Source organism: Saimiri boliviensis, chromosome X (assembly GCF_048565385.1).
Source record: "Saimiri boliviensis isolate mSaiBol1 chromosome X, mSaiBol1.pri, whole genome shotgun sequence".
In the NCBI taxonomy this organism is placed as follows: Eukaryota; Metazoa; Chordata; class Mammalia; order Primates; family Cebidae; genus Saimiri; species Saimiri boliviensis.
Window position 1 is genome coordinate 77,168,139 of NC_133470.1, and position 26,768 is coordinate 77,194,906.

General features: G+C 34.6%; 1 protein-coding gene across 4 annotated transcripts in view; it reads left to right on the forward strand.

Annotated features, from left to right (window-relative positions):
- Nucleotides 1-26,768, forward strand: part of PCDH11X (protocadherin 11 X-linked) — a 777,685-nt gene that overhangs the window by 38,394 nt on the left and 712,523 nt on the right. For all 4 annotated transcript variants that reach the window (XM_039475604.2, XM_074392172.1, XM_039475605.2 and 1 more), the window contains exon 2: nt 17,234-17,816. In XM_039475604.2, the coding sequence (XP_039331538.2) occupies nt 17,277-17,816 (540 nt within the window). In that variant the 5' untranslated portion in view covers nt 17,234-17,276. The remainder of the gene's footprint in view (nt 1-17,233; nt 17,817-26,768) is intronic.

A 26,768-nucleotide genomic window follows, 5' to 3' on the forward strand; every position in this document is an offset into this window, starting at 1 on the left:
AGGATATTTGCCCTATACTCTTGGGTTTTCTGTTTGAAGTTTTTGAAGAACTAATAATTTCTGTCATGCATCATATTCTTCATACTATCTGTATAAGGATTATGATGGTGATAAATGAGAAGAACATGGTGAGTATCCCAAATTCCTATCGACCCTACTCAATACACTAAAGATTATCAAGTGGATAGTTATTTGGTATACTACCACTTCATAATTTTTATGTCTCAGATACAGTACATTTATTTATATAGCATATCACATAGGTTTTATTGGGATCATATCATGTTTTATGAAATAATTCTATTTTAAGATACTATTTACTTATAACTGTAAAACTGTAATTTTGTTTTCTCAGAGGATCTGGAACAGTATGATTTCTAACTTAAAATAAGGGGAGATTTGATTGCTTCTTTTTGAGTTAACAAATTACCAGTCTCTTACAAATATTCACTGGCCAATAGTTTCAATATTTAGTACCATAAAATATTACTCATTCCTAAATTATTCAAGAATATATTTTACTGTATTATTTAGTTTTATACTTTTTTGTCCTGTCTATGAATTGGATATCCTAGCCATCATTTCACTGTCCTGGGGCAGGCATAGCTGAAGATTATTGACCTCCTGATCTAAATTAGTATTTTCCAACAGAACTTTCTGTATTAATAGAAATATTCTATGATCTGTGCTGACCAGTACTTAAGTGCTTGGCCACACTGGACAATTGAGCACTTAAAATGTGCCTAATACAACTAAGGGATTGAATTTTTAATCTGATTTAAGTTTAATTTTAACAGCTACACACAGCAAGAGGTACTATATTGGACTGCACAGCTGTGGATGCTTATAGTCTAAATATAACTATTGTATGGAAAAGAGATTTTTTTCAGGGCATAATCAATCACCTTCATTTCTAATTTTTGTTCTTGTGCTATCTATAAATCAAATCGATGCAAAATAATTTTACTCTGAAGAACACTGGTCTTTATTTTCCAGGGTTGTCAGCTTATATAAATAATTAATGCACCATGTGATCACAGTTTCCCAGAGTGAGTGCCAGTTTTGGCAAGTGTAAAATAGCTGTTTGTGATAGCTTCTTCTATGATACCTATTAAGGAGTTGGATATCTCTGAAAAGAAAAAATCAAATGTCAGTATTTCTAGTGTTTTCTGTAATAGAAAAATATTTTATGTTTATCAGCTATATAGAAATAATTTAAAATGAAATAATGGCCATTTTTCACATATTTTGTACTCTGTGACAAACTGAAATCATTACGGAGTAAGTTATTCTAAAAATCAAAATGTCTCACAAGTAATTGGAGCTTCTAGTACCTAATAAAATAATGGTGTCTTTGTTTTTTTGTAATCTCTTTTTCAAAACCAATGTGAAATCAAATTACATTTTTATAAGCAGTGCAATAGCTAAATTAATAAAAATAATAGTAACTACAAATGCATAAAGAAATTTTTTTATCTGAATGTGTTACTCACTTAAAAATGCATTGGTATGAAACACAATGAAAGTTCTATTTTGGGGCTGCCTTCATGTGAGAGTAACCCTGATCACACCACTTGCATTTCAACTATTGTTTAGTATAATGGCATTTCAATTGGCAATTTTCCTTACAGTGATCTATCTACACGTGCACGCACACAAATGCACACAAGGGCATATGTTCACAGTGAAACACAGAGATTGTTATTTTAAACATACAAATAAAGCATCTCATGAATATTTCTCAATTACAATTTGACTAGTGTTTGTTAGTCCAGCAAGCAATACTGTATCCAACTCTGTAGAGGCAGAACTTGCATATTCTTGATTTCCCATTTGACGGTTACTTATAGTTGTTTTGAGGCTAGTGCACTGCTTGACTTATAAATAAAAGAGGGTTGCATATCATTCTTCCTCCAATATGCTAGTATATTACCCCTTAGAAGACTTGCTCTTTACTTGTGGTGATAAGGCATGGAATATGCCAAATGAAGGCTAATGATAAAAGGAATCACTTTTCATTTTTTGATGAATTGGAGTGGGGTTTGTTGTTGTACTAAGTGGAATTGAAAAATAAAAATAAAAAGGAATCTAAAGATATTGTGAAAACATGTAGGATTAGTTAATTAATTTAAATATTTTACTTAATAATAGTTTGAAAAACTGGTTTCCTAAGAATGACTTAATGTAATTTCTAATGAAACTAACTACAGGTGAAGATTATCCATAAAATATACTCTTACCAGAAAACTTTAGGTTTTCGAATAAAATGGAATTCATAAAATAATGAACACTCCAAGTAATTGTAAATCACTACTATTATTTCTTGAAGTCTTTGCTGGTTCTTGTAGTGATATATTCTTGGAAGAAAAGATTCAAAGCAAAAGAATTGGTGACCTGAATCTCCAGCAAACATTTCTTAAGCACTTACTCAGTATTTGGTACAGTGCCCATGAATTGCTAAATTAAATATAATGTCTTAACATTTTTGGTGTATATTTGGAATGACTCATTTGCTTTGAGTTAAGATTGATAGTATAAAATATTATGGATCTGTACAGTTGTTTCAATTCAAAACTGATTTTTATGAAGAATAAATTTTATATCTAAATTGCTATTTTTGAAGAGCTAAATCTTTGAGTATTATGTAGATAGATGTCTTGAAAAATGCCCAACATTTACTGCTTATCTTTTTGCACTTTCAAATATACTAATACTTTTGAAGCAGAACCCAACAGGGCTTCTCTAAAATTAGGATTTCTCACACATAGCAAGATTATTTTGAATGCCCAAATTGAAGTTTAAATGGTTAATATTACGTTTATCTTTGGAGTTAAAATGTGTTAAGACACAGTTGAAATAACTCAATATAGATATGAAGAATATTGCTAGAGAAAACATGTCTTATATATTAACCTAGATGAAAGAGAAAGAAAAAATTATATAAACGCTAACATTTATAACTTATCTTTGTATGAACATCTTGTAAATACATTTGAATTTTCTGTTATAGATACTATTTCTTCATGAAAACCAGGCTGAACTCAGTACATGCATTCATTGTGAAACTAAAGAACAGACAAGAAGTATTTTTTATTTTACCTTATAAATGCAAATTTCATTTTACTTATTTTTTATATAGGTAAACTCATGCCACAGGGGTTTTTTATACAAATTATTTCATCACTCAGGTACTAAGACTAGTACTCAATATTTTTTCTGCTCCTCTCCCACCTCCCACACTCTGCACTCAATTAGTCCCTAGTGCCTGTTCTCTTTTCTGTGTCTATGAGTTCTCATCATTTACATCCCACTTGTAAATGAGAACATGCAGTATTTGGTTTTCTGTTCCTGCATTAGTTTGCTAAGGATAATGGCCTCCAGCTTCATCCATGCTCTTGCAAAGGACATGATCTCATTAGTTTTTATGGCTGCATAGTATTCCATGATGTATATGTACCACATTTTCTTTATTCAGTCTGTTATTGATGTGCATTTAGGTTGATTCTCTGAGGCATCTGTTACTGGGCAATTGATAAACCAAGTGGCAGGATTGGTTTTAAAAGGTTGCTATGTCATTTTTGCTTAGTGTTCTATGATGCGTTGTTACTGATTATGGATTGTGCAATTCCAAAATTGTCTTAATAGGAAGAGCTGCATTGTCTCACAGGGTGAATGAATGGAACTTTAATGATGAAACTCATTTCCCTGTTCCTTGGAACAATAGATTGATGGATATAATTCATTTTCTGATAACTAATATCTTACCTTGATTTGCTTTACAGACGGCTAAATTCTATTTTTTTTTTTTTTATTGTACTTTAGGTTCTAGGGTACGTGTGCAGATCATGCAGGATTGTTGCATAGGTACACACATAGCAATGTGGTTTGCTGCCTCCATTCCCCCCATCACCTACATCTGACATTTCTCCCAATCTTATCCCTTCCCGACCTCCCCACCACCTGCTGTCCCTCTCTTGGCCACCCCAAACAGATTGCAGTATGCAATGCTCCACTCCTTGTGTCCCTGTGTCCTCGTTGTTCATCACCCCCCTACGAGTGAGAACATGAGGCGTTTGATTTTCGGTTCTTGTGTCAGTTTGCTGAGAATGATGGTTCCCGGATTCATCCATGTCCCTACAAAGGACACAAACTCATCATTTTTTATGGCTACATAGTATTCCACGGCGTATATGTGCCACATTTTTCTTGTCCAGTCTATCGTCGATGGGCATTTGGGTTGGTTGCAGGTCTTTGCTATTGTAAACAGTGCTGCTATGAACATACGTGTGCATGTGCCTTTATAATAGAATGATTTATAATCCTTTGGGCATATACCCAGTAATGGGATTGCTGGGTCAAATGGAATTTCTATTTCTAGGTCCTTGAGGAATCACCACACTGTCTTCCACAATGGACGAACTAGTTTACACTCCCACCAACAGTGTAAAAATTTTCTTTTCCTCCACACTCTCTCCAACATCTGTTGTCTCCAGATTTTTTAATGATTGCCATTCTACCTGGGTTAAGATGGTATCTCAGTGTGGTTTTGATTTGCATTTCTCTAATAATCAGTGATGACGAGCATTTTTCATGTTTGTTGGCCTAATATATGTCTTCTTTTGAAAAGTGTCTGCTCATATCCTTTGCCCACTTTTAGATAGGTTTGTTTTTTACTTGTAAATCTGTTTTAGTTTTTTGTAGATTCTGGATATTAGCCCTGTGTCAGATAGGTAGTTTGCAAAAATTTTTTCCCATTCTGTTGCTTGCCAGTTCACTCTAATGATTTTTTTTTTTCCTGTACAGAAGCTCTGGAGTTTAATTAGATACCATTTGACTATTTTGGCTTTTGTTGTCAATGCTTTTGGTATTTTAGTCATGAAGTCCTTGCCTATGCCTATGTCCTGAATGGTTTTGCCTAGGTTTTCTTCTAGGATTGTTATGGTGTTAGGTCTTATGTTTAAGTCTTTAATCCATCTGGAGTTAATTTTAAGGTTAGGTGTCAGGAAGGGGTCCGGTTTCTGCTTTCTGCACATGGCTAGCCAGTTTTCCCAACACCATTTATTAAACAGGGAATCCTTTCCCCATTGTTTGTTTTTGTCAGGTTTGTCGAAGATCGGATGGTTGTAGATGTGTGGCATTGTATCTAGGGCCTCTGTTCTGTTCCATTGGTCTATATCTCTGTTTTGGTACCAGTACCATGCCATTTTGATTACTGTAGCCTTGTAGTATAGTTTGAAATCAGGTAGCGTGATGCTTTCAGCTTTGTTCTTTTTGCTTAGGATTGTCTTGGCTATGTGGGCTCTCTTTTGCTTCCATATGAAGTTTAAGATGTTTTTTTCCAGTTCTGTGAAGAAGGTCATTGGTAGCTTGATGGGGATAGTGTTGAATCTATAAATTACTTTGGACAGTGTGGCCATTTTCACGATATTGATTCTTCCTAAATGTGAGCATGGAATGTTTCTTCACGTGTTTGTGTCCTCTCTTATTTTCTTGAGCAGTGGTTTGTAGTTCATCTTGAAGAGGTCCTTTACATACTTTGTTAGTTGTATTCCTAGGTATTTTATTCTCTTTGTAGCAATTATGAATGGGAGTTTGCTCATGAATTGGCCCTCTGTCTGTTATTGGTGTATAGAAATGCTTGTGATTTCTGCACATTGATTTTGTGTCCTACGACTTTTCTGAAGTTGCTTGTTAGTTTAAGGAGATTTGGGGCTGAGATGATAAGGTCTTCTAAATATACAATCATGTTGTCTGCAAATAGAGACAATTTGACTTCTTTTTTTCCTAATTGAACACCTTTTTTTTTTTTTTTTTTTTTTTTTCTTGCCTCATTGCTCTGGCTAGAACTTCCAATACTATATTGAATAGGAGTGGTGAGAGAGGGCATCCTTGTCTAGTGCTGGTTTTCAAAGGGAATGCTTCCAGTTTTGCCCATTCAGTATGATATTGCCTGTAGGTTTGTTGTAAATAGCTTTTATTGTTTTGAGTTATGTTCTATTGATATCTGGTTTATTGAGAGTTTTTAGCATAAAGCGCTGTTGAATTTTGTCAAAGGCATTCTCTACATCTATTGAGATAATCTTGTGGTTTTTGTCTTTGGTTCTGTTTATGTGGTAGATTACATTTATAGAGTTATGTATGTTGAACCAACCTTGCAACCCTGGAATGAAGCCTACTTGATTGTGATGGATAAGCTTTTTGATGTGCTGTTGCAATCAGTTTGCCAGTATTTTACTGAAGATTTTTGCATCTATGTTCATCATGGATATTGCCATAAATTTCCCTGTTTTTAGATTGTTTGGAATAGTTTCAGAAGGAATGGTATAAGCTCCTCTTTGTATGTCTGGTAGAATTCAGCTGTGAACCCATCTGGACATGGACTTTTTTTGGTTTGTAGGCTATTAATAGCGGCCTCAACTTCAGCCCTTGTTATTGGTCTATTCAACATTTCAACTTCTTCCTGATTTAGGCTTGGGAGGATACAAGTGTCCAGGAATTTATCAATTTCTTCCAGGTTTACTGGTTTATGTGCATAGAGTTGTTTGTAGTAATCTCTGATTGTAGTTTGTATTTCTGTGGAATCAGTGGTGAAATCACCTTTATCGTTTTTATTGCATCTATTTGATTCTTCTCCATTTCTTTTTTATTAATATGGCTTGCAGTCTATCTATTTCATTGATATTTTCAAAAAACCAGCTCCTGGATTTATTGATTTTTTGAAGGGTTTTTTGTGTCCCAATCTCTTTCACATCTGCTTTGATCTTAGTTATTTCATGTCTTCTGCTGGCTTTTGAATATTTTTAATCTTGTTCCTCTAGCTCTTTCAATTTTGATGATAGAGTGTCAATTTTAGATCTTTCTTTGCTTCTCATATGGGCATTTATTGCTATAAATTTCCTTTTAGACACTGCTTTAAATGTGTCCCAGAGATTCTGGTATGTTGTGTCTTCATTCTCGTTGGTTTCAAAGAACATCTTTATTTCTGCCTTCATTTCATTGTTTATCCAGTCGACATTCAGGAGCCAATTGTGCAGTTTCCATGAAGCTGTGGAGTTCTGAGTTAGTTTCTTAATTCTGAGTTCTAATTTAATTGACCTGTGGTCTGAGAGACTGTTTATTATGATTATGTCTTTTGCATTTGCTGAGGAATGATTTACTTCCAATTATGTGATCAGTCTTAGAGTAGGTGCAATGTAGTGCTGAGAAGAATGTAAATTCTGTGGATTTGGGGTGGAGATTTCTGTATATGTCTATTATGTCCACTTCGTCCAGATCTGAGTTCAAGTCCTGGATATCCTTGTCAATTTTCTGTCTCATTGATCTGTCTAATATTGACAGTGGAGTGTTAAAGTCTCCCACAATTATTGTGTGGGAGTCTAAGTCTCTTTGTAGGTTAAGAACTTACTTTATGTAACTGGGCATTCCTGCATTGGGTGTGTATATATTTAGGATGGTTAGCTATTCTCAATGCATTGATCCTTTTACTATTATGTAGTACTTCTTTGTCTCTTTTGATCTTTGTTGTTTTAGAGTCCATTTTATCAGAGACTAGGATTGCAACTCCTGCTTTTTTTTTGCTCTCCATTTGCTTGATAAATTCTTCCTCCATCCCTTTATTTTCAGCCTTTGTGTGTCCTTGCACATGAGATGGGTTTCCTGAATACAGCACACTGATGGGTCTTGACTTTTTATCCAGTTTGCTAGTCTGTGTCTTTTGACTGGGGCATTTAGCCCATTTAAATTTAAGGTTAATATTTTTATGTATGAATTTGATCCTGCCGTTTTGATGCTAGCTGTATATTTTACCCATTTGTTAGCACATTTTTTTTTCATTATGTCAATGATCTTTAACATTTGGTGCATTTTTGGAGTGGCTGGTACTGGTTGTTCCTTTCCTTGTTTAGTGCTTCTTTCAGGAGCTCTTGTAAGGCAGGCCTGGTGGTGATGAAATCTCTCAGCAATTGCTTGTCCATAAAGGATTTTCTTTCTCCTTTGCTTATGAAGCTTAGTTTGGCTGGATATGAAATTCTAGGTTGAAAGTTCTTTCCTTTAAGGATGTTGAATATTGTCCCCCACTCTCTTCTGGCTCATAGGGTTTCTGCTGAGAGATCTGCTATAAGTCTGATGGGCTTCCCTTTGTACGTAACCCAACCTTTCTCTCTGGCTGCCCTTAGCATTTTTTCCTTCATTTCAACCCTGGTGTATCTGATGATTATGTGCCTTGTGGTTACTCTTCTTGAGGAATATCTTTGTGGTGTTCTCTGGATTTCCTGGACTTGAATGGTGGTCTACCTTGCTAGGTTGGGGAAGTTCTCCTGGATAATATCCTGAAGAGTGTTTTCCAGCTTGGATTCATTCTCTTCGTCACATTCAGGTATATCTATCAAACATAGGTTAAGTCTTTTCACATAATCCCATATTTCTTGGAGGCTTTGTTCATTTCTTTTCACTCTTTTTTCTCTATTCTTGCCTTCTTGTTTTATTTCATTGAGTTAATCTTCAATCTCTGATATCCTTTCTTCTGCTTGGTCGATTCAGCGATTGAAACTTGTGTATGCTTTGCAAAGTTCTAGTGCTGTGTTTTTCAGCTCCATCAAGTCCTTTGTATTCTTCTCTAAGTTGTTCATTCTAGTTAGCATCTCATTCTCAACTAAACTTTTTTCAAGGTTCTTAGTTTCTTTGCATTGTGTTCGCACATCTTCTTTTAGCTCTGAAGAGTTTGTTATTATCTACCTTTTGAAGCCTGTTTCTGTCAATTCAGCAGATTCATTCTCCATCCATCTTTGATGCCTAGCTGGTGAGGAGTTGTGATCCTTTGGATGAGAGATGTTCTGGTTTTTGGTGTTTTCATCCTTTTTGAACTGGTTTCTCCCCATCTTAGTGGCTTTATTTAACCAAATTATTTACCTGTGGTCTTTGTTGTTGTTAACTTTCAGATGGGGTCTCTAAATAGACATCCTTCTTGTTGATGATGAAGTTATTTCTTTCTGTTTCTTCGTTTTCCTTCTAAGAGTCAGGCCCTTCTGCTGCAGGACTGCTGGAGGTCCACTCTAGACCCTGTTTACCTGGGGATCACCCACGAGGGCTGCAGAACTGTAGGGGTTGCTGCCGACTTCTTCTTCTGTTATCTTTGTCCCAGAAGTGTACCTGCCAGATGTCAGCCTGATCTCTCCTTTATGAGGTGTCTCATTGGGTATACAGGGTTTAGGGAGCTGCTTGAGGAGACAGTCTGTCCCTTATAGGAGCTCAAGTGCTGTACTAGGAGCTCCATTGTTCCATCCAGAGCTGCTGGGCAGGTACTTTTAAGTGTGCTGCAGTGGAACTCATAATGTCTTCTTTTCCCAGGTGCTCTGTCCTAGGAAGGTTGGCCTTATTTATAAGTTCCTGTCATGCTGCTGCCTTTTTTCATAGATGCCCTGCCCTGCATGGAGTAGTCTAGTCACAGTCTGCCAGCAGAGGCATTGCTGAGCTGCTGCAGGCTCTGCCCAGCTGCTGTTTGAACTGCCTCGGTAGTGGTGGACTGCCTGGGTAGTGGTGGTCGCCCTTCCCCTCACTGAGCTGGACCATCCTGTGTCCAGCTGTGCTTGCTTCGAAACTGTCAATCCAGAGCTCTTTAGATTGCTTGTTTTGTGGGGATGGTACCTGACGAGCCAGATCACCTGGCCCCCTGTGTCTGCCCTCTTCCTTTCAGTTGTATGGGTGACTCTGTCTCCCAGGCATTCCAGGCACCAGTTGAAATGGCTGCCCAGATTTGTGTGAATTTCTGTGCACCAACGTGACACAAGTTGAAACCCCTGTGCTGAAAACTCATGACACTTTTTGGCCTGGGAATCTCCTGGTCTGTGGGCAGTGAGAATTTGTTTGGAAATGCAGAGGGCACTCACCCTCTGCATTGTTCTTGCTGGGGACTGCACTCTGGAGCTGTTCCGTTTTGGCCATCTTGGATCCTCTCTCTGGATTTTGTTTTTAACCATCATTTCCAAGGTTCTGATGCTGTATCTCATTTGCTTTTCACTGTTGATTTTATTGCATTGTAATTTTGATAAATTAGAAGCCGACACAAACAAAAAATAAATTAAGTCCTGCTAGAATGTTCATTGTATATAGGGGAGTAATCTGATAAAGTGCTTTGAACAGATACTGCAATTAATACTGAACTTTGGGGAAGTGAAGAATCAATAGTAAAATATTAATCAGTCTTTCTACATAGATAATTTAAACACTAATATGGCTGGGCGCGGTGGCTCAAGCCTGTAATCCCAGCACTTTGGGAGGCCGAGGTGGGTGGATCACGAGGTCAAGAGATCGAGACCATCCTGGTCAACAGGGTGAAACCCCATCTCTACTAAAAATACAAAAAATTAGCTGGGCATGGTGGCACGTGCCTGTAATCTCAGCTACTCAGGAGGCTGAGGCAGGAGAATTGCCTGAACTCAGGAGGCGGAGGTTGTGGTGAGCTGAGATTATGCCATTGCACTCCAGCCTGGGTAACAAGAGTGAAACTCCATCTCAAAAAAAAAAGAAAAGAAAAAAACAAAAAAAACACTAATATGATAGATCTAATACTACCTGTTTTCCTGTACTGCTTTATTCATGGAATAGTGATTAATAAAATTATTATTTATCCTTATATATAAAACACAAAATAGGCTTTTCAACAAATATTCAGTGAAGTCACAAATGTATTATACACACACACACATATACACACATTATATACACATATGTGAAGAAACCACATTTTGTTAAGAAATGACTAAAATTGTCATGCCTGAATCCTCTTTTATTGAACAACACCTCTCCATACCCCTTTATTTCCTTAATTTTATTATGCTGTAGCATCTCCGTAATTTCATCCATGAATAATGGATTCCAAGCCCATCATTTTCTATTTCTTTCTCTTTTCTTTTGTAAGCACTTTTCCTTTACACATGAAGGACCTTTAGTTACCGTCTTAAAATGTGATCATCTAGAGGATTTATAGAATGTGAAATTAATTCCTATTTGATAAAAAATATTTTACATATAAGGCAATGCCTATAGATATATATATATCACATAGTGTTATATAGATTAAATGAAATAACTGACTTGAAATCACATAGAGCAATTAAAATGCTACACCAAGTGAAATTAACCTTTGAACTTCGATGAATTTAGGATTTATTTATTATGATAATCTGGTACTTATTGACAAAGTACAGTAAAATAATTATTAGATACTGAAACAAGCAATGTTACATTCAACCAGCAGTAATAGAATACTGTGCAATGATAGACAAATATTATATTTTTGCCATAAAGAATGTGTCTCTTGCTTGATTAATCTGTAAAGCCATGTTTCACATTTTCTAAATCATATATCTAAAATCAAGAAAAATTAATATCGAAGAGCAACCTTTAGAATTTGTCTTATAAGTGTTGTTTGTGCGTTAATTAATGTCAGATTTTGAAGCTGTGTTAGAGAACACCACAGTAACTGTTGTTGGAATGCTAGAATGAATCAGTAAACAAGAAATAGTTTGGGGAAGAAAGCAGCATTGATAGATTTCACTTCTCAGAGAAATTTAGACCCAAATGTGAAAAATTAGACCTATATAATAAGTACAATAAGCAAGCTCTTTATGGAATAAAGTTTAACAAAACCAGTGTTATATACTTAAAGTACCTTATTAAATCTTTCATTTTAACATCTCATGTATCAGAATACACAGGAAATAGATATGTAAAATTGGACAGCCAATGCCCTTGCTTCCCCTCTGCTTGCTGTGGTCAGTTCCTTTGAAAATACTAGGTTTATCAGTTGCTCCAGTTTGTCTTTCTCCAAATGTGGTTACTTTTCTTGCAATGTTCTAGATTCCTGTCAACCTCAACAACTACCTTATTGTTTACCCAGGCTGTGAAAGAAGCTTTGCTGTATGTGAGAACAAGAGCATAGTAGTGACTACCCAATATATCATGGTGGTTAAATGGTGTATTTTTTGCTTCATGAGACATTGACATAATCAGAATGATGAGATCTATGTAGAGTTATGATAATGGGCAGCATGTAGATATTTCTCATCTTCTTGTAATACTTAAATATGTACTGTTGTAAAAATTGGTCAAAAATTCTAGCGTATAAACCATTCACTCATATATTTGGTGTTGTAGCATATAATCCAGTCATTCACATAGAATTCATTTAATATATTACAAATGAAACCAGCACTATAATGAAGAATAAATTAACAAAATTATCGAGGATATGATGCCTTGGAATTCTTCTGGCAAAGCATTTGAATTGTGTGATTTGAAATTTCTATAATTGCATATAGTAAATGCCTAGTTGCCTTACCTACCTACCTTTTAAGAACTAAATTGTGGGGCCGGGTGCTGTGGCTCATGCATGTAATCCCAGCACTTTAGGGGACCTGAAGATCACCTGAGGTCAGGAGTTCAAGACCAGCCTGACCAACATGGAGAAATCTCATCTCTACTAAAAAATGCAAAATTAGCTGGGTGTGGTAGTACATCCGTATAATCCCAGCTACTCGGGAGGCTGAGGCAGAAGAATCACTTGAACTCAGGAGGTGGAGGTTGTGGTGAGCCGAGATCACAGCATTGCACTTCAGCCTGGGCAACAAGAGCGAAACTCCATCTAAAAAAAAACAAAAACAAAAACAAAAAAAAACAAAAACTAAATTGCTCAGAGATGATAAAACGAACTTCCATTTTTGCTCTATGTATCTTTAAATTTTCAGAGATGCTTATTTTATTTACGCCTTTGCTTTATCTAATTGACATCATTCTGTCCCTCTAAATACAACTGTTGCTTATTCAACCATGATGTCTTGCTGATAAAGGGTACCACTTAAATAGCATGGGCATTACTGGAACTTTGTCGAAAATTTTAAATCTTCATATCTTCTTTCAGTAGTTTCCCTCATCAATTTCCAAAGTAACCTTAATCTATAGTGGGAGTGGGTTGCAGGAGAAGGGTAAAGAAATTTAAGGTTGTCTCATCACATTTTTCATGAGAGACAGAAAAATTAGAATGTAATTTATATACGTTAAGATACATCTGTAGGCATATTTTTCCTGAATATCTGAATTAAATGTGCCATGCTTCCATTAAGACTAAGCATATCCATATTTAGTACCTTAATTTTTCTGTACTGGTCATTCAAAGAATTAAACTCAGCCTTTTCAAGGGAAATTCTTAATTTTAAGGATAATAAATTTTCAAGTGGTTAAATGTGATGGTTGAAATCAAAATCGGGAGATTGAGTTTACTTAAACATGCATATTCACATTTTGGTAGAAGAAGAGATTAGTTCATTATACAGTAGTTGAACACTGAATTAAAGACATACTAGAATATATTATCAAATATAAACTCTATCTGTTTTGTTCACTGATGTACTTTCATTGTCTAGAACTGTGCTTGACATAATAAGAATGCTTAATAAGTATTTGCTGAATAAGTCGCTAAACCTCCATGAATTTATTTCATCTCAAACTCTTTACTAATTAGAGGGTGAATATTCCTTCTAGGTTGGCAATATGTATTCACTTAAGCTTTAGAAATGATATTTTTTCTCAATATTTTTTCCCCATTTTCAAAACCACTGAATGAATTTCCAAGTATGAAACACATTTTAAAATGTTTTATATGATGACAATATTAAAGATAGATTTGAACAGATTTAGAAAGAATTGGGAGAGGGTGACAACCTGGTACTAGATCGCATTCTTAATTCTTTCTGTTGTGTAGAGATATTGCAACATGCATGTACCGCTTTTATTTCTTTTTTTAATTTTAATTTTTATTTTTTATTGAATTTTAGATTTTGGGGTACATGTGAAGAACATGCAAGATTGTTGCATAGGTACACACATGGCAGAGTGATTTGCTGCCTTCCTCCCCTTCACCTATATCTGGCATTTCTCCCCATGCTATCTTTTCCCAACTCCCCACCCCTCACTGTCCCTCCCCTATTTCCCCCCAACAGACCCCAGTGTGTGATCTTCCCCTCCCTGTGTCCACGTGTTCTCATTGTTCAACATCTGCCTCATTGTTCAAAACCACTGCTTTTATTTCTTTATTTTGTTTTTCTTTTTTTTTGGCTGGAGGGCTATCCCAGGAATTCAAGGTTGTTTTATTTTTTTAATTTAACTTTTATTCTGAGTTCAGTGATACATGTGCAGATTTATATAAGTAAACTTGTGTCATGGGGGTTTGTTATACAGATTTCATCACCCAAGTATTAATCCTAGTACCCATTAGTTACCTTTCCTGATACTCTCCCTCCTCCCATCTTCCAACTTCTAATAGGCCCCAGTGTGTGTTCTTCCCTTGTATATGTCTATGAGTTCTCATCCTTTAGCTTGCACTTATAAGGTAGAATATCCTGCAATATTTTTAAAAACTGTCTATAGTATTCTTCTGCCAGTTGTAATAATGTGTAATACTAAGGGTAAGATAAGAATAAAGTTATAGTTTTGGCCGGGCGCGGTGGCTCAAGCTTGTAATCTCAGTACTTTGGGAGGCCGAGGCGGGCGGATCACGAGGTCGAGAGATCTAGACCATCCTGGTCAACATGGTGAAACCCCGTCTCTACTAAAAATACAAAAAAAAAAAAATTAGCTGGGCATGGTGGTGCGTGCCTGTAATCCCAGCTACTCAGGAGGCTGAGGCAGGAGAATTGCCTGAACCCAGGAGGCGGAGGTTGCGGTGAGCCGAGATCGCGCCATTGCACTCCAGCCTGGGTAACAAGAGCAAAACTCCGTCTCAAAAAAAAAAAAAAAAAAAAAAAAAGAATAAAGTTATAGTTTTAATTCCAATTGTCACTGCCCCATTTTTATTTCTGCTTATGTGTGCATGACATTTATACAATTACATAACATCCAAAACTTCTTAGATATAGTAGATTCACAGCATATAGAACACATATATGTGTGCCTATTAGCTGGTAGTATCAATGGGGTATTTTTAATCTTACATTCATAACAGAGCATAAAACCAGTAATTCACAAGATTGAATTTTGAGCAAGTTTCTATATTATGTAATGCCAATGCACATCATTGTACAAATGATACTAAAAATACTATACGACAGGCAACGGTCTTTTTGTGTTGTTTACTAGGATAAAGAATGTCTTCAGGTGTAGCATTACTTGCTATCATAACATATTTTATATATGATACCAACTGCTCAACACAGGAAAGTAGTTGGGTTCATAATATATATTTTTAAAGTTTTGTGATAAATTTATCAAATGAGATGTTTAAGGTCTACTCATAATCCAAACCATCTCAATTGTTGAAACAAATGCATTCATCTGATTATTGACTGTAAATAGGAAGATTTCTTTTTTTCCCATTTTGTGTCTTCCAACATTGGCATAGGCACATTTTTATTTATTTAATTATTTTTGAGACGGAGTGTGACTCTGTCATCAGGCTGGAGTGAAATTGCATAATCTCAGCTCACTGCAACCTCTGCCTCTTGGATTCAAGTGATTCTCCTGCCTCAGCCTCCCAAGTAGCTGGGACTACAAGTACACACCAGCATGCCTAGCTAATTTTTTTTTTTATTTTTAGTAGAGACCCGATTTCACCATGTTGGCCAGTATGGTCTCGATCTCTGGACCTCGTGATCTGCCTACCTCTGCCTCCCAATGTGCTGGGATTACAGGCATGAGCCACTGTGCCAGGCAGCATATGCATATTTTTAAAAATGCAGATGTGCAGCTATGCAATGAGATGGTTATTTCATATAACACGTTGTCTGGCATAATCAGAACACAATATCCATAACAAGTTTTTTATATCCTTTAGTCCTCTGGTTTTTAGAATGATTACTAAAACTTATTGATCTCTATTACCAATAAATATTGAGAAATTCCTTAATCGGATATCTATGTGCATTAATACATTTCTGGAATGGAATTTTAAATAACCATCTGTCCACTGAGTTTTAAAAACTGCTAAATGCCTTAATAGCTGCATTAAACCTTATTTAATTATAAAAGTATAATATTGCGGGGCGCAGTGGCTCATGCCTGTAATCACAGCACTTTGGGAGGCTGAAGTGGGTGGATCATGAGGTCAGGGGTTCGAGACCAGCCCTACCAACATGATGAAACCCCGTCTCTAATTTAAAAAAATACAAAAATTAGCCAGGCATGGTGGCACCCACCTGTAATCCCAGCTATTTGGGAGGCTGAGGGAGGAGAATTGCTTGAACCCATTGGTGGAGGTTGCAGTGAACTGAGAGCGTGACATTGCACTCCAGCCTGGGTGGCAGAGCAAGACTCCATCTCAAAAAAAAAAAAAAAAAAAAGTATAACATCTGATAGTCTTTAGCACAGTGTGATACAAATTTAATTCTGTATATATATCATCTTTAAATAATATCCAGAAGAAGCACAAGTAAATATATTAGATCTAATCTGGTGGTCCAGCACCTCCAAAACTATGGAGTACACTCCTGAAATATCCTGTTACCTTTTATGTTTCAGAATCTTTTAATGAGCAATTATGTTAATCTGAAAGTCGCTTACCTGTACTTATTGTTAATAGCTATTCTTGTTTTTCTCATCTACAGAAAAAAACTCTAATCTGTATGATATTTGTTCCCATGTTTAGGCATTTGTCACATCAACTCCTCTCCTCTCCCAAAGTACTTCTCTTTTTCAAATCAAACTTTCTTAGTACCTCCTTTATGATTCTTTGTCTCTTTTTGTCCAGATCAACTTTTTTTCACTTTGATGTCCAGAACTGAAGAAATGGACTATTGTATAAAAATAATCATCGCCAATAGAATAATTGTAGTTGAAACCCATATTATAACAAAGAATAACGATTCTATTTTGTGATTTGTAAGAAATACCCATTTATATTTCCTTAACTATTGAATTAAATCGTTTTAATTATTTGTATTAAACCTTTAACTATCTTGGCATATTAATGCATTATCTTTTTATATTTTATGAATGGTGGACACTTTTATAGGTACTCTGTCATTTTTATACTGTAGGTATCTTATTTATCTTTATTCTTAATGTGCAAATTCATATTTGATTCAAACAAATTTATCACTAATTAACAGTGTCGATTATGCTAACATCTCATTTAGTGATTTTAATTTAAAATAGCTTTAGTTAACATGCACGTTTATGGTTGACGTCTTAATAATTTCTTCTTCCTCTTCTCTCTGTCTCTTTTCTCTCCTCTTCTCTTTGTCAGTTCTCTGTGGGTAAACACAAAGAACTGTTAAGGTGTGCCTGTTATGGACTTGTTGTCCGGGACGTATATATTTGCGGTACTGCTAGCATGCGTCGTGTTCCAGTCTGGCGCCCAGGAGAAGAACTACACCATCCGAGAAGAAATGCCAGAAAATGTCCTGATAGGCGACTTGGTGAAAGACCTTAATTTGTCACTGATTCCAAAAAAGTCCTTGAAATCTCCTATGCAGCTCAAGCTAGTCTATAAGCCCGGAGAGGTGCCACTGATTCGAATTGAAGAGAGTACTGGTGAGATCTTCACTACTGGCGCTCGCATTGATCGTGAGAATTTATGTGCTGGTACCTTAATGGATAATCAGTGCTTTTATGAAGTGGAGGTTGCCGTTTTGCCGGATGAAATATTTAGACTGATTAAGATACGTTTTCTGATAGAAGACATAAATGATAATGCACCATTGTTCCCAGCAACGGTTATCAACATATCAATTCCAGAGAACTCGGCTATAAACTCTAGATATGCTCTCCCAGCGGCCGTTGATCCTGACGTAGGAATAAACGGAGTTCAAAACTACCATCTAATTAAGGTGCGTTTTAAAATCACTTTGTTAAAGATATTACCTCATTTCTTAAAGAGTAAAATAAAATGATATTAAATTTCAAATTTTGAGTAAACCATCACTCCAATTTTTCAAAATTTGTGTAATGTAAAGCATAGTGGAGAAAATTCATCAATGCAGTTTTTGCAATTACATGGGGATTATGAATATTCATGGCATGTATATTCATTTTCAAACAGTTGTGTTTCCACTAATCTATAAAGGGATCAGACAAGAAGGTCAGCCCTGCTACTTACAAATCAGTAGTTTTCCCAGCTTCATTCTTTTAATCTGTCTAGTCATGCCTCTGCCAAAAACTTAACATAAGCAAATCATTAAGAATGAATCCACTAATGTGACCGGATCAATTTTTCCTAGTGATTACTTTAGATATAAGAATTTTATCTTGCCATTTGATATGGTGCCAAATAAATTTATTTGAGAGGTAAATAGAACAATTACTAGCAATTCTAAATATATATATATAGAGAGAGATAAATATTTTGATAAATGATAAATGGTTTTTGTGAGGATTTTGAGGCAAGGCAAGGTCTTTAGCATATTCTGAATCATCAAATTTAGATTAAATTGTTGTCAATGTTCTGTTAATGTTAAATGTTTTCATTATTTTGCAATTCTTTGAAAACAGAGGATTCATTTGTTGTAAACGGTAAGTAAGCCTTTTAACAAAACAGATTCAATCAGTTAATTTAAGAAACGTATTCAGGCTTGATTTGGGTCTTAAGATCGAGAAGGCAGAGAGAAGAATAGATGGAATATTTGGTATTCTTCAAAATATGTGCAGAGGGGCCACATCTATCAAGTTAATAATCAATTCTTTTTAATTACTTATATGATATAAAGAGTAATAGATAACTCAGATCCGAGTATGTAAGATAGTACAATGCACTTGAATGATCTTGGAAAATATATGTTAATAAAAGAACAAATGTGCATATTTCAGATAGATATGTTCAGGGGATTTTCAAACTTTTATTAATATTCTGCCAGACTGTGATCTGCATAATAACTAGTGTTAAAAAATGTGCCCCAAAACACATAAATAAGATATTCTGCTATATATCATCTGAAGGTTTTGACCTGGAGGCTATATATTATGGGAAAATTGCTCAACTGATGCTGATCTATTGTAAGGATATACTTCTTTATAAATTCATTCAGAAATGGAAGACTACAGATCTCTTAAGCAAATTTCAGTGAAATGCAGGTATGTTTGAATATATGAAGTGAACACAGAAAGAGAAGGCTTTGGAAAAAAGGGAACCCTTGTATATTGTTGGTGGGAATGTAAATGAGTACAACCACTATGGAGAACAGTTTGGAGGGTCCTCAAAAAACTAAAACTTAGATGATTTTTAAACGAGCACTTTGGATGAATTCCCTGCAATGACGTCTTATCTGATGAAATGGAAAAATATTCAGGAGTCATACAGATATGGATCACAGTTTTGTGCTTACCTCTTACCAGATAGGCTACTTTCAGCTTAATCTTTTTGACCTTTAATTTCTTCAGTCATAATATGAGGATGATAATGTAACTATCACAGGGGCAGAATTGGAAAGAATAAGAACTTAGTATAGAGTAGATATGCCTGCATAGAAGATCTTTGAAGATGCTTTAAAACATTCGACTACTTATAGAAATGTGAGGCTTATCACTTGAAATAATAAATTAAGTAGCAGAGTGGATACTCTCTCTCTAAAGTAACACTCCACGACAGAATTTTCTGCAATGACAGTAGATTTATGATCTGTGATACAATACAGTAGCCAGTAGTCACACATGGCTATAGAGTACTTGAAAGTACTTAGTAGCTAGCGCTTCTAAGGTACTAAATGTTTAATTAATTCAATTTTAATTTTAGTAGCCACATGTGGTTAGTGGCTATCATAATTGCACAGCACAGCTGAAACAAAAAGTTTATTTGGAAAATAAAAATTAATACATAAAACCAAAATAAGACCTTACCAAATTTAAATCGAATATTGGCAATCAGGTCTTTTCACTCAACCATCTTGACAAATGTGTTGTTTTAAAATGTAGTGCTTTATTCAAGGAAAAATTTTGTCGTGTCTCCCTTAGGGCAGCTTAATGAACTTCCAAGAAATTTCTGATTTGTCTTGAAAGCTGCTTAATTAATTCAAATAAAACAAATAAGCCTGCTGGCAAAATTTTAGCTTTGTTAAAATGTGCTTTTCATTTGACATTCTTTGAAAGATTGTCAGCACATGACAAAAAGGCTCACTACAGGTTCTTAGATGAGTCTTAGAAATAGAAATGCTCTAAATTTTGTTTTAGAATGTGTGATACGCCTAAAGTAAGTATATGATGTGCCGAAAGTACTGGGGCATTTGTATGGCCCCGTGGACAAATATACTGTTTTGACTGCTTGTTAAAAGTAATGAGAATGGAATACAAAGCATAGCCCCAGGCATGCAGAGGGCCATGACATGGGTGACTTTAACTGAATGCACTTTGACTTGCAGAAAGGTCCTGTCATGAAAGTGGCATATTTACTATGGGAAATGAGAGTTTTTAAAAAAAAGAGAGAGGGAGAAAAAAAAAAGCATGTTTTGATTCATCCATAAACTTTAGTAAATTTTACAATGTGAAGTAAGTAGGCCAACCATAATGATTTCTTTTAAAAGACCCTTTGTCCTGCAGAATAGGATGAAAATTTAATTAATATTAATTTGCTCTACTTTTGTTGAATAGACAAGAATAGCAAAGTCACAGTTAGTTTATCCTAACTAGGCTAATATAAAATGTATATGAAACGTTCAAATAGCAATGAAAGAGAAGGGAGAAATATTCTAGAAAAAAATAGGTCAATTTATACATGAAGGGGTCCTACTATTGACTATTTAATATTCATTAGCTGAAATTAAAGGCATTGGCAGAAGAGATTTATTAAATGTTTGAAATGTATATAGTATGAAATTTCATAAGACTTAGAATATTTCTAAAACTAATATATACATATATTGATTTAGCTTACTTTTTTATGAGTTTCAGTATACCTTGGAACAAACAGGGAAAGTGTTATTTCACATTTTAAATATTTGGGAAATGAGTTTCAGAGTGATAATATATTATCCTTATCATCATATGACTGGTAAATGATAGTGGTAGGAACCAGAGTGCAGTTCCTGACTCCTAATTAACAGATAGCTTGTAGATGTTTAGATAACCCTAAGAGCAGGATCACTGCAAGTTCATGTTACAAAAGGAAAAGAGTGAAACAGAAAAAAGGCTGGGCGTGGTGGTTCACGGCTGTAATCCCAGCACTTAGGGAGGCTGAGGCAGGCAGATCACGAAGTCAGGAGTTCGAGACCAGCCTGGCCAACATAGTGAAACCCCATCTCTACTAAATATACAACAACAACAAAAAATAGCCAGGTGTGGTGGTGGGCACCTGTAATCCCAGCTATTCAGGAGGCCGAGGCAGGAGAATTACTTGAATTCAGGAGGTGGAGGTTGCAGTGAGCTGAGATTGTGCCATTGTACTCCAGCCCAGGCAACAGTGCAAGACTCCATCTCAAAAAAAAAAAAAAAAAAAGGAAAAAGTAGGGGAATGAAGTGATTAAAGTGATTACCAAGTAATTCTGATTGGTTAAAAAAAAAAGGTAAAAATAAAACTTATTTGTGACTTTGATGAGGTTAATTTTCAACTTTTTAATAGAACATGTTTCTCTCTAAAGAAAAAAATAATCTATAAGGGTTCTTGATGTTATTAATAGTTACCACTTAAAAAGGAATCCAGATTTGAAGCCTTCTCTTTCAAGAAAAGTCATACTACAATACTAATTTCCTATATACATATAGATATTTACATACTCACACACATCATACTACACATTGCAGTATTTCAAAGAACTGTTGGTCAGGAGTAGGAAATCACAGGATCTCTTTAACTTTCATTTTTTAATTCAGATGGCCTGTTATTTATAAAGCTTTTTAAAATACTGTAAGTATTTTCTGACAGGGAAGCCAACATTTTCACAAATAGAAACATCCCTCAAGCACCCAGTCTGACTCAGAATATGTATATAAACCACAGGGACTTCCTTCTTTCCTCATGGTAGGAACTCAGGGGAAATTAGTTTATATAATGATGTTACAGATATTTTTATTTTCTGCTTCAAATTTCCATCTTCTCTGGTGTATATCAGCAGTCACGTTTCTGTACTATCCCAGTGACAGGGTGCTGATTGATTTCCTTAAGGCAGGCCTGAGAGTGTTTCAAAGGTTGGCAGTTTGTGTTAACAGAACAGATGATCAGCTTTTTCTCAGATTAGTAATCATACTCAAACCCCTCACTTGTTTCTACCCATCCCATAAGGCATCCTTGTCTTTTCAATGAATCTCAAAAGATCATTTAATCTGGGGTAGTCTTTTAACATAGCCAAGATGTTTGGGCCTTTGATTCTATTTTAAGTAAAAATCTTCCCCATTGATAAAAGTTGGACTGGATTTATGAAACTAAGTTTAGAATTAGATTTGTTTTGAGATCTGGGATTAGAAAATCTAAATTGCAAAAGATCTCATCTACCACAAGATTTAGAAATCTTGATTTAAATTTCTGAAATGAGGCATCAAATAATATATTATGAAGACAAAGAACAAGCAAACTTTGTTTTTCTGAAGAAAATAATATTTTTTAACCTTATGTGTCCATAGCTCAAAGTGATGTGTAATGTCAGGAGAAGTAAGTAAAGATTTATTAACGTCATTGTTATACTATAACAATGAGTATAACAATTTTAGAAAACTTACCTAGTTTATTTGCCTCCAAGAGGCTCAGAAGAGTTTGAATATAATGATTTCTTCAATTTTTTTCAAATATAAAATGAAGTTTCACTTAAAATTTCCCCATTCCAGCTTTAATATTACTTGATTTTATATTCTCTGAATTCTATAATTTGCATATTAATATTTTTGATCTAGTGTAAAGAAGCAAAAGAGATGACAATCAAATGCTAATGACTATGAGGTTTCTAAAAGCTGGGGTTATTATCAAAGTACACTTCCAGTGGGGAAAAAAATGACAACATAAAACTCATTGTCTTAATAATGAATCTTTATTAATGCTGTCAGGTTTTAACATATGGAAGTGTGACACTAATAGAATTAAGTAACTTTTGACTTCATTACTATTATCAGAGTCTTGGTTAGCATTCATCATCCACTAATGCCTTTTGTTAATTACTTCTGTTATTAATAGTTCCACAGTATGGATGAACATTTATGGAACATAAGTTGGGCATCTTAAATAGTTCAGTTCTAGAATTTATAAATTGAGGCTCTGAAGACCAAATGTGTTTCCAAATTGGAGTGATTTACATCATGCCTCTTAATATTATGAACTAACTTTAAGAAGCATCATTAAATTTTATGTTAGTAGGTACAGAGTTTTAATCTGTTATTTCATTGTCCACTCTATCTAAATAAAAATGAATTTGAACTTTAATTTTATTCCTGCCAAAGGAAATGATTAAACCCTAAAATAAAAACATACAAGACAAAATTAATTGGTATAGAATTATTTAATGAAAACATGATGTGTTACACAGATCTAATTGGTTTTCATAATTTTGATCAAACTTAATAATTAAGATAATATATATTCCAATGTGGGTAGTTTTCTTGACATAAATTATTCTCTTTGTGTACACTGATTTATATTGATTATATAACAACACTGTTGTGGAGACTATCTCTTAGTGAACTAAAGTATGATCTTTCAATCTTAGATTTAAAAAAATGATGGATTGGTAAGGTTTCTGTATCAGAGGTGATGACATCTTGTATGAGAAGTGATGATAAAAGCAATAAGGTCATTCTGCGGAAAACTTTCTGAGTTTGAGTTTTATCTATAAATTAATGTATCTATCTTCATGATTTTACCAGGGTATGTGACTTTGGACCAGTTTTTGGTGGAATTGTTCTTTAGCAAATACTATAAAATGCACCTGAAAACTAATTCTCACTTAAAAATCAAATACTAAATAAATTAATATTCTCTCTTTGTATTTATCAGTTTACAGCCATCTTCACAAACACCAATGAAGAATGAATAATTAAATAATCCAGTAGCATAATAGATCAAATAAATTGCTTTGACCACAAATTAAATTTTCGTAGATTGTTGTTCAAGTGTCTTTCAGTTTCCCAGTGCAGGTAGATGTTACTGGAGGAAAGAAAATATTGGGTCTAATTTAATTAAATAACGCAGAACTTAATTTTTTTAACTATCTTTGAAATGTCCTTTATTCATTAGTCTTTTGTTTGCACAAATTGCATCTTCACCAATCTTATTCTACAAATATGTAATAAAGTGTTTTTTCCATAAAATGTTAAATATCTATTACTAGAGCACTAATGAGATCAAGATAGAATGCATATGGACACACATGTTTTAGCAATGAAAACTATAAAAATATAGCTAGTCACCTATTTTTTATTTCCTTTTAAATAGAAGAGGTAATATTAGATGAGCAATTATAAGAAAACTACTGCTTATTCTTTATACATTGGAAGATTACTTAGTAGTAGTATGTTTTAATTCCTGCATGCACGTATCTCTATACTTGTTGGTAAACTGAGGAAAGTAGCATAAAGTCACATATAGGAAATATTCCAAAGACCTGTTTTGCAAAGTAAGTGTGAATTTCCTTTCATTAAACAAAGCAAACAATTTAAAAGTTGAATATCATAAACGGAAGTTTTAGAGTATCTGACGTAATTTATATTTGTCTATGAGATCTCAATCTGGATTCTGTGTAGGGTATTATCATGACTATTTCTCATCCTTTTACTTATTTTGTATACAGAAGTTCAATATTTTAAGCTTCTTCAATGCAGTGAAGTGAAATTCTAAAGCCATTCTATTACATTTTGTCTAGATATAACAACAACTGACTGCTAACTAATATCTCAGTCTAATTCCAGTAGTCTATATTTAACACATATTTAATGAGTGCCCAATGTACAAAGTCTTGAGGGATAAAAAAAATGTGTTTGGAAAACAGTCAGTGTCCACAAGGAGATTAATGATAGGCATTATTGGGATTATATTTTTGCTCTAATCATAGTAAAGAGGAAAGCGTATTTATTATATGTGTGTGTGTGTGTGTGTGTGTGTGTGTGTGTGTGTGTATACTTCTATATTGTTTTTCCTTGCTTTTCTTTTTTTTTTTTTTTTTTTTTTTTTTTTGAGAGAGAACCTTGCTCTGTCACCCAGGCTGGAGTGCAGTGGCTCACTGCAACCTCCTCCTCCTAGGTTCAAGTGATTCTCCTGCCTTAGCCTCCTGAGTAGCTGGAACTACAGACATCCGCCACCCTGCTCGACTAATTTTTGTTGTTGTATTTTTAGTACAGATGAGGTTTCACATTTTGGCCAGGCTAGTCTCAAACTCCTGACCTCCAGTGATCTACTCACCTCGGTCTCCCAAAATGCTGGGGTTACTGGCATGAGCCACTGCAGCTGGCCATATTTATTATGTTGAAAAAACTTTTTATCTTAAATTGGTCATGCTGCCATTTAGAAAATCAAATTATTTGAAGTTTTATTTTCTCAGAGAAGTTAAAATTTCAAATCTATTTTTAGTAGATTTTCACCAAGCACCTTCATTAACTTATGATATCTTATTTTGTTACTAGGTCTGCAATTACGGCAGTACTTTTTGCCAACATTTATCTGCACGATCATTTTGAGACTGGAAATAAAACCTTTTGACGACAATGATAATTATTGTGCTAGTTGTGGTAATTACATAAGTCTTTATATTATCTTAATTTTCAAACTTGTTATCTATGCCTCCAATTCCTCTCCTATATAATGGAGAAAATTTAAATTATCCTTATGTAGCATGCAGGGATATTATAAAAGCTAATAAAATAAGTAAAATCTATAAAGTTTGCTGAGTACCTTGAGGAAAACTGTTCCGTAAACAATAGTTATGGGTTTTACTCTGTAGGCTGAGGTTAATTATAGTCTTTCACATTTTGTTCTAAGAGCTGATGCTTTATATTCCTTGAAATGCCTATTTTATGACTTAAACTTAGTTTTCCGTACATATTTTATGTATGTACACAGAGAAAAATATGACATTTATCTCTTTTTTGATCAATGCCACTGGCTCCACATTTTTTTCTGGAACTAGTTTAGTTTAGTTTTTTTTTTTTTCTTTTTTCTTTTTTAAGTCTTCCATTTACCCTCTTTGGCTTATGTCTTGAATCGGATGTCTCCTCTTCATTTGTCTTCGTCTCCTCCTCCTGGCCCTCCATATGACAGTGATACTGCTAATATGAGTACTTTCTCATATACTGCCTCTACCGTCTGGAATTGCTTTATTTACATCTCATTCATATGCCCTTTTTTTTAAAAAAAAAAAAAGATTTCCTCTCTTGTCTTTCTTTTTTCAAGCTGAGAATTTATTTTCCTATCCCTTCTCTAAGACAATAATGACTTTTTCAACAGATTTTGTAGAACAGGTATGTAATAGCATACTTGAACTTTTTTATTTTTAATTATTCTAAATTAAATAGGTTTTAGAATATCCTTTTTCAAGCAGAATATTTGCTATAACAAGCCTTTCTTGGATGCTAGCATGTTTTTTCTGGCTTATAAGACAGCCAAGATACCCTCTGAGGACAACAGTTTGTTTAGAATAATTCATTTAAAATAGTTTGACCAAGAAAATATAGCAGAATAAATAGCCTGCATCCTAAGGACAGTGGAACAAGGAGAGCTTTGCTGTCAGTAATGAAAATAATGAAGTAAATGGTTAACAGAAGAACAAAGTGTTGTTCTCAAAGTGTTGTCTCTACTGTCTGGATGCATGAATTCTAGAGAAACAAGTTAATGGATTATAAATAAATTAATAAGACTTTATAGATTACTTTTAGTTGAACAG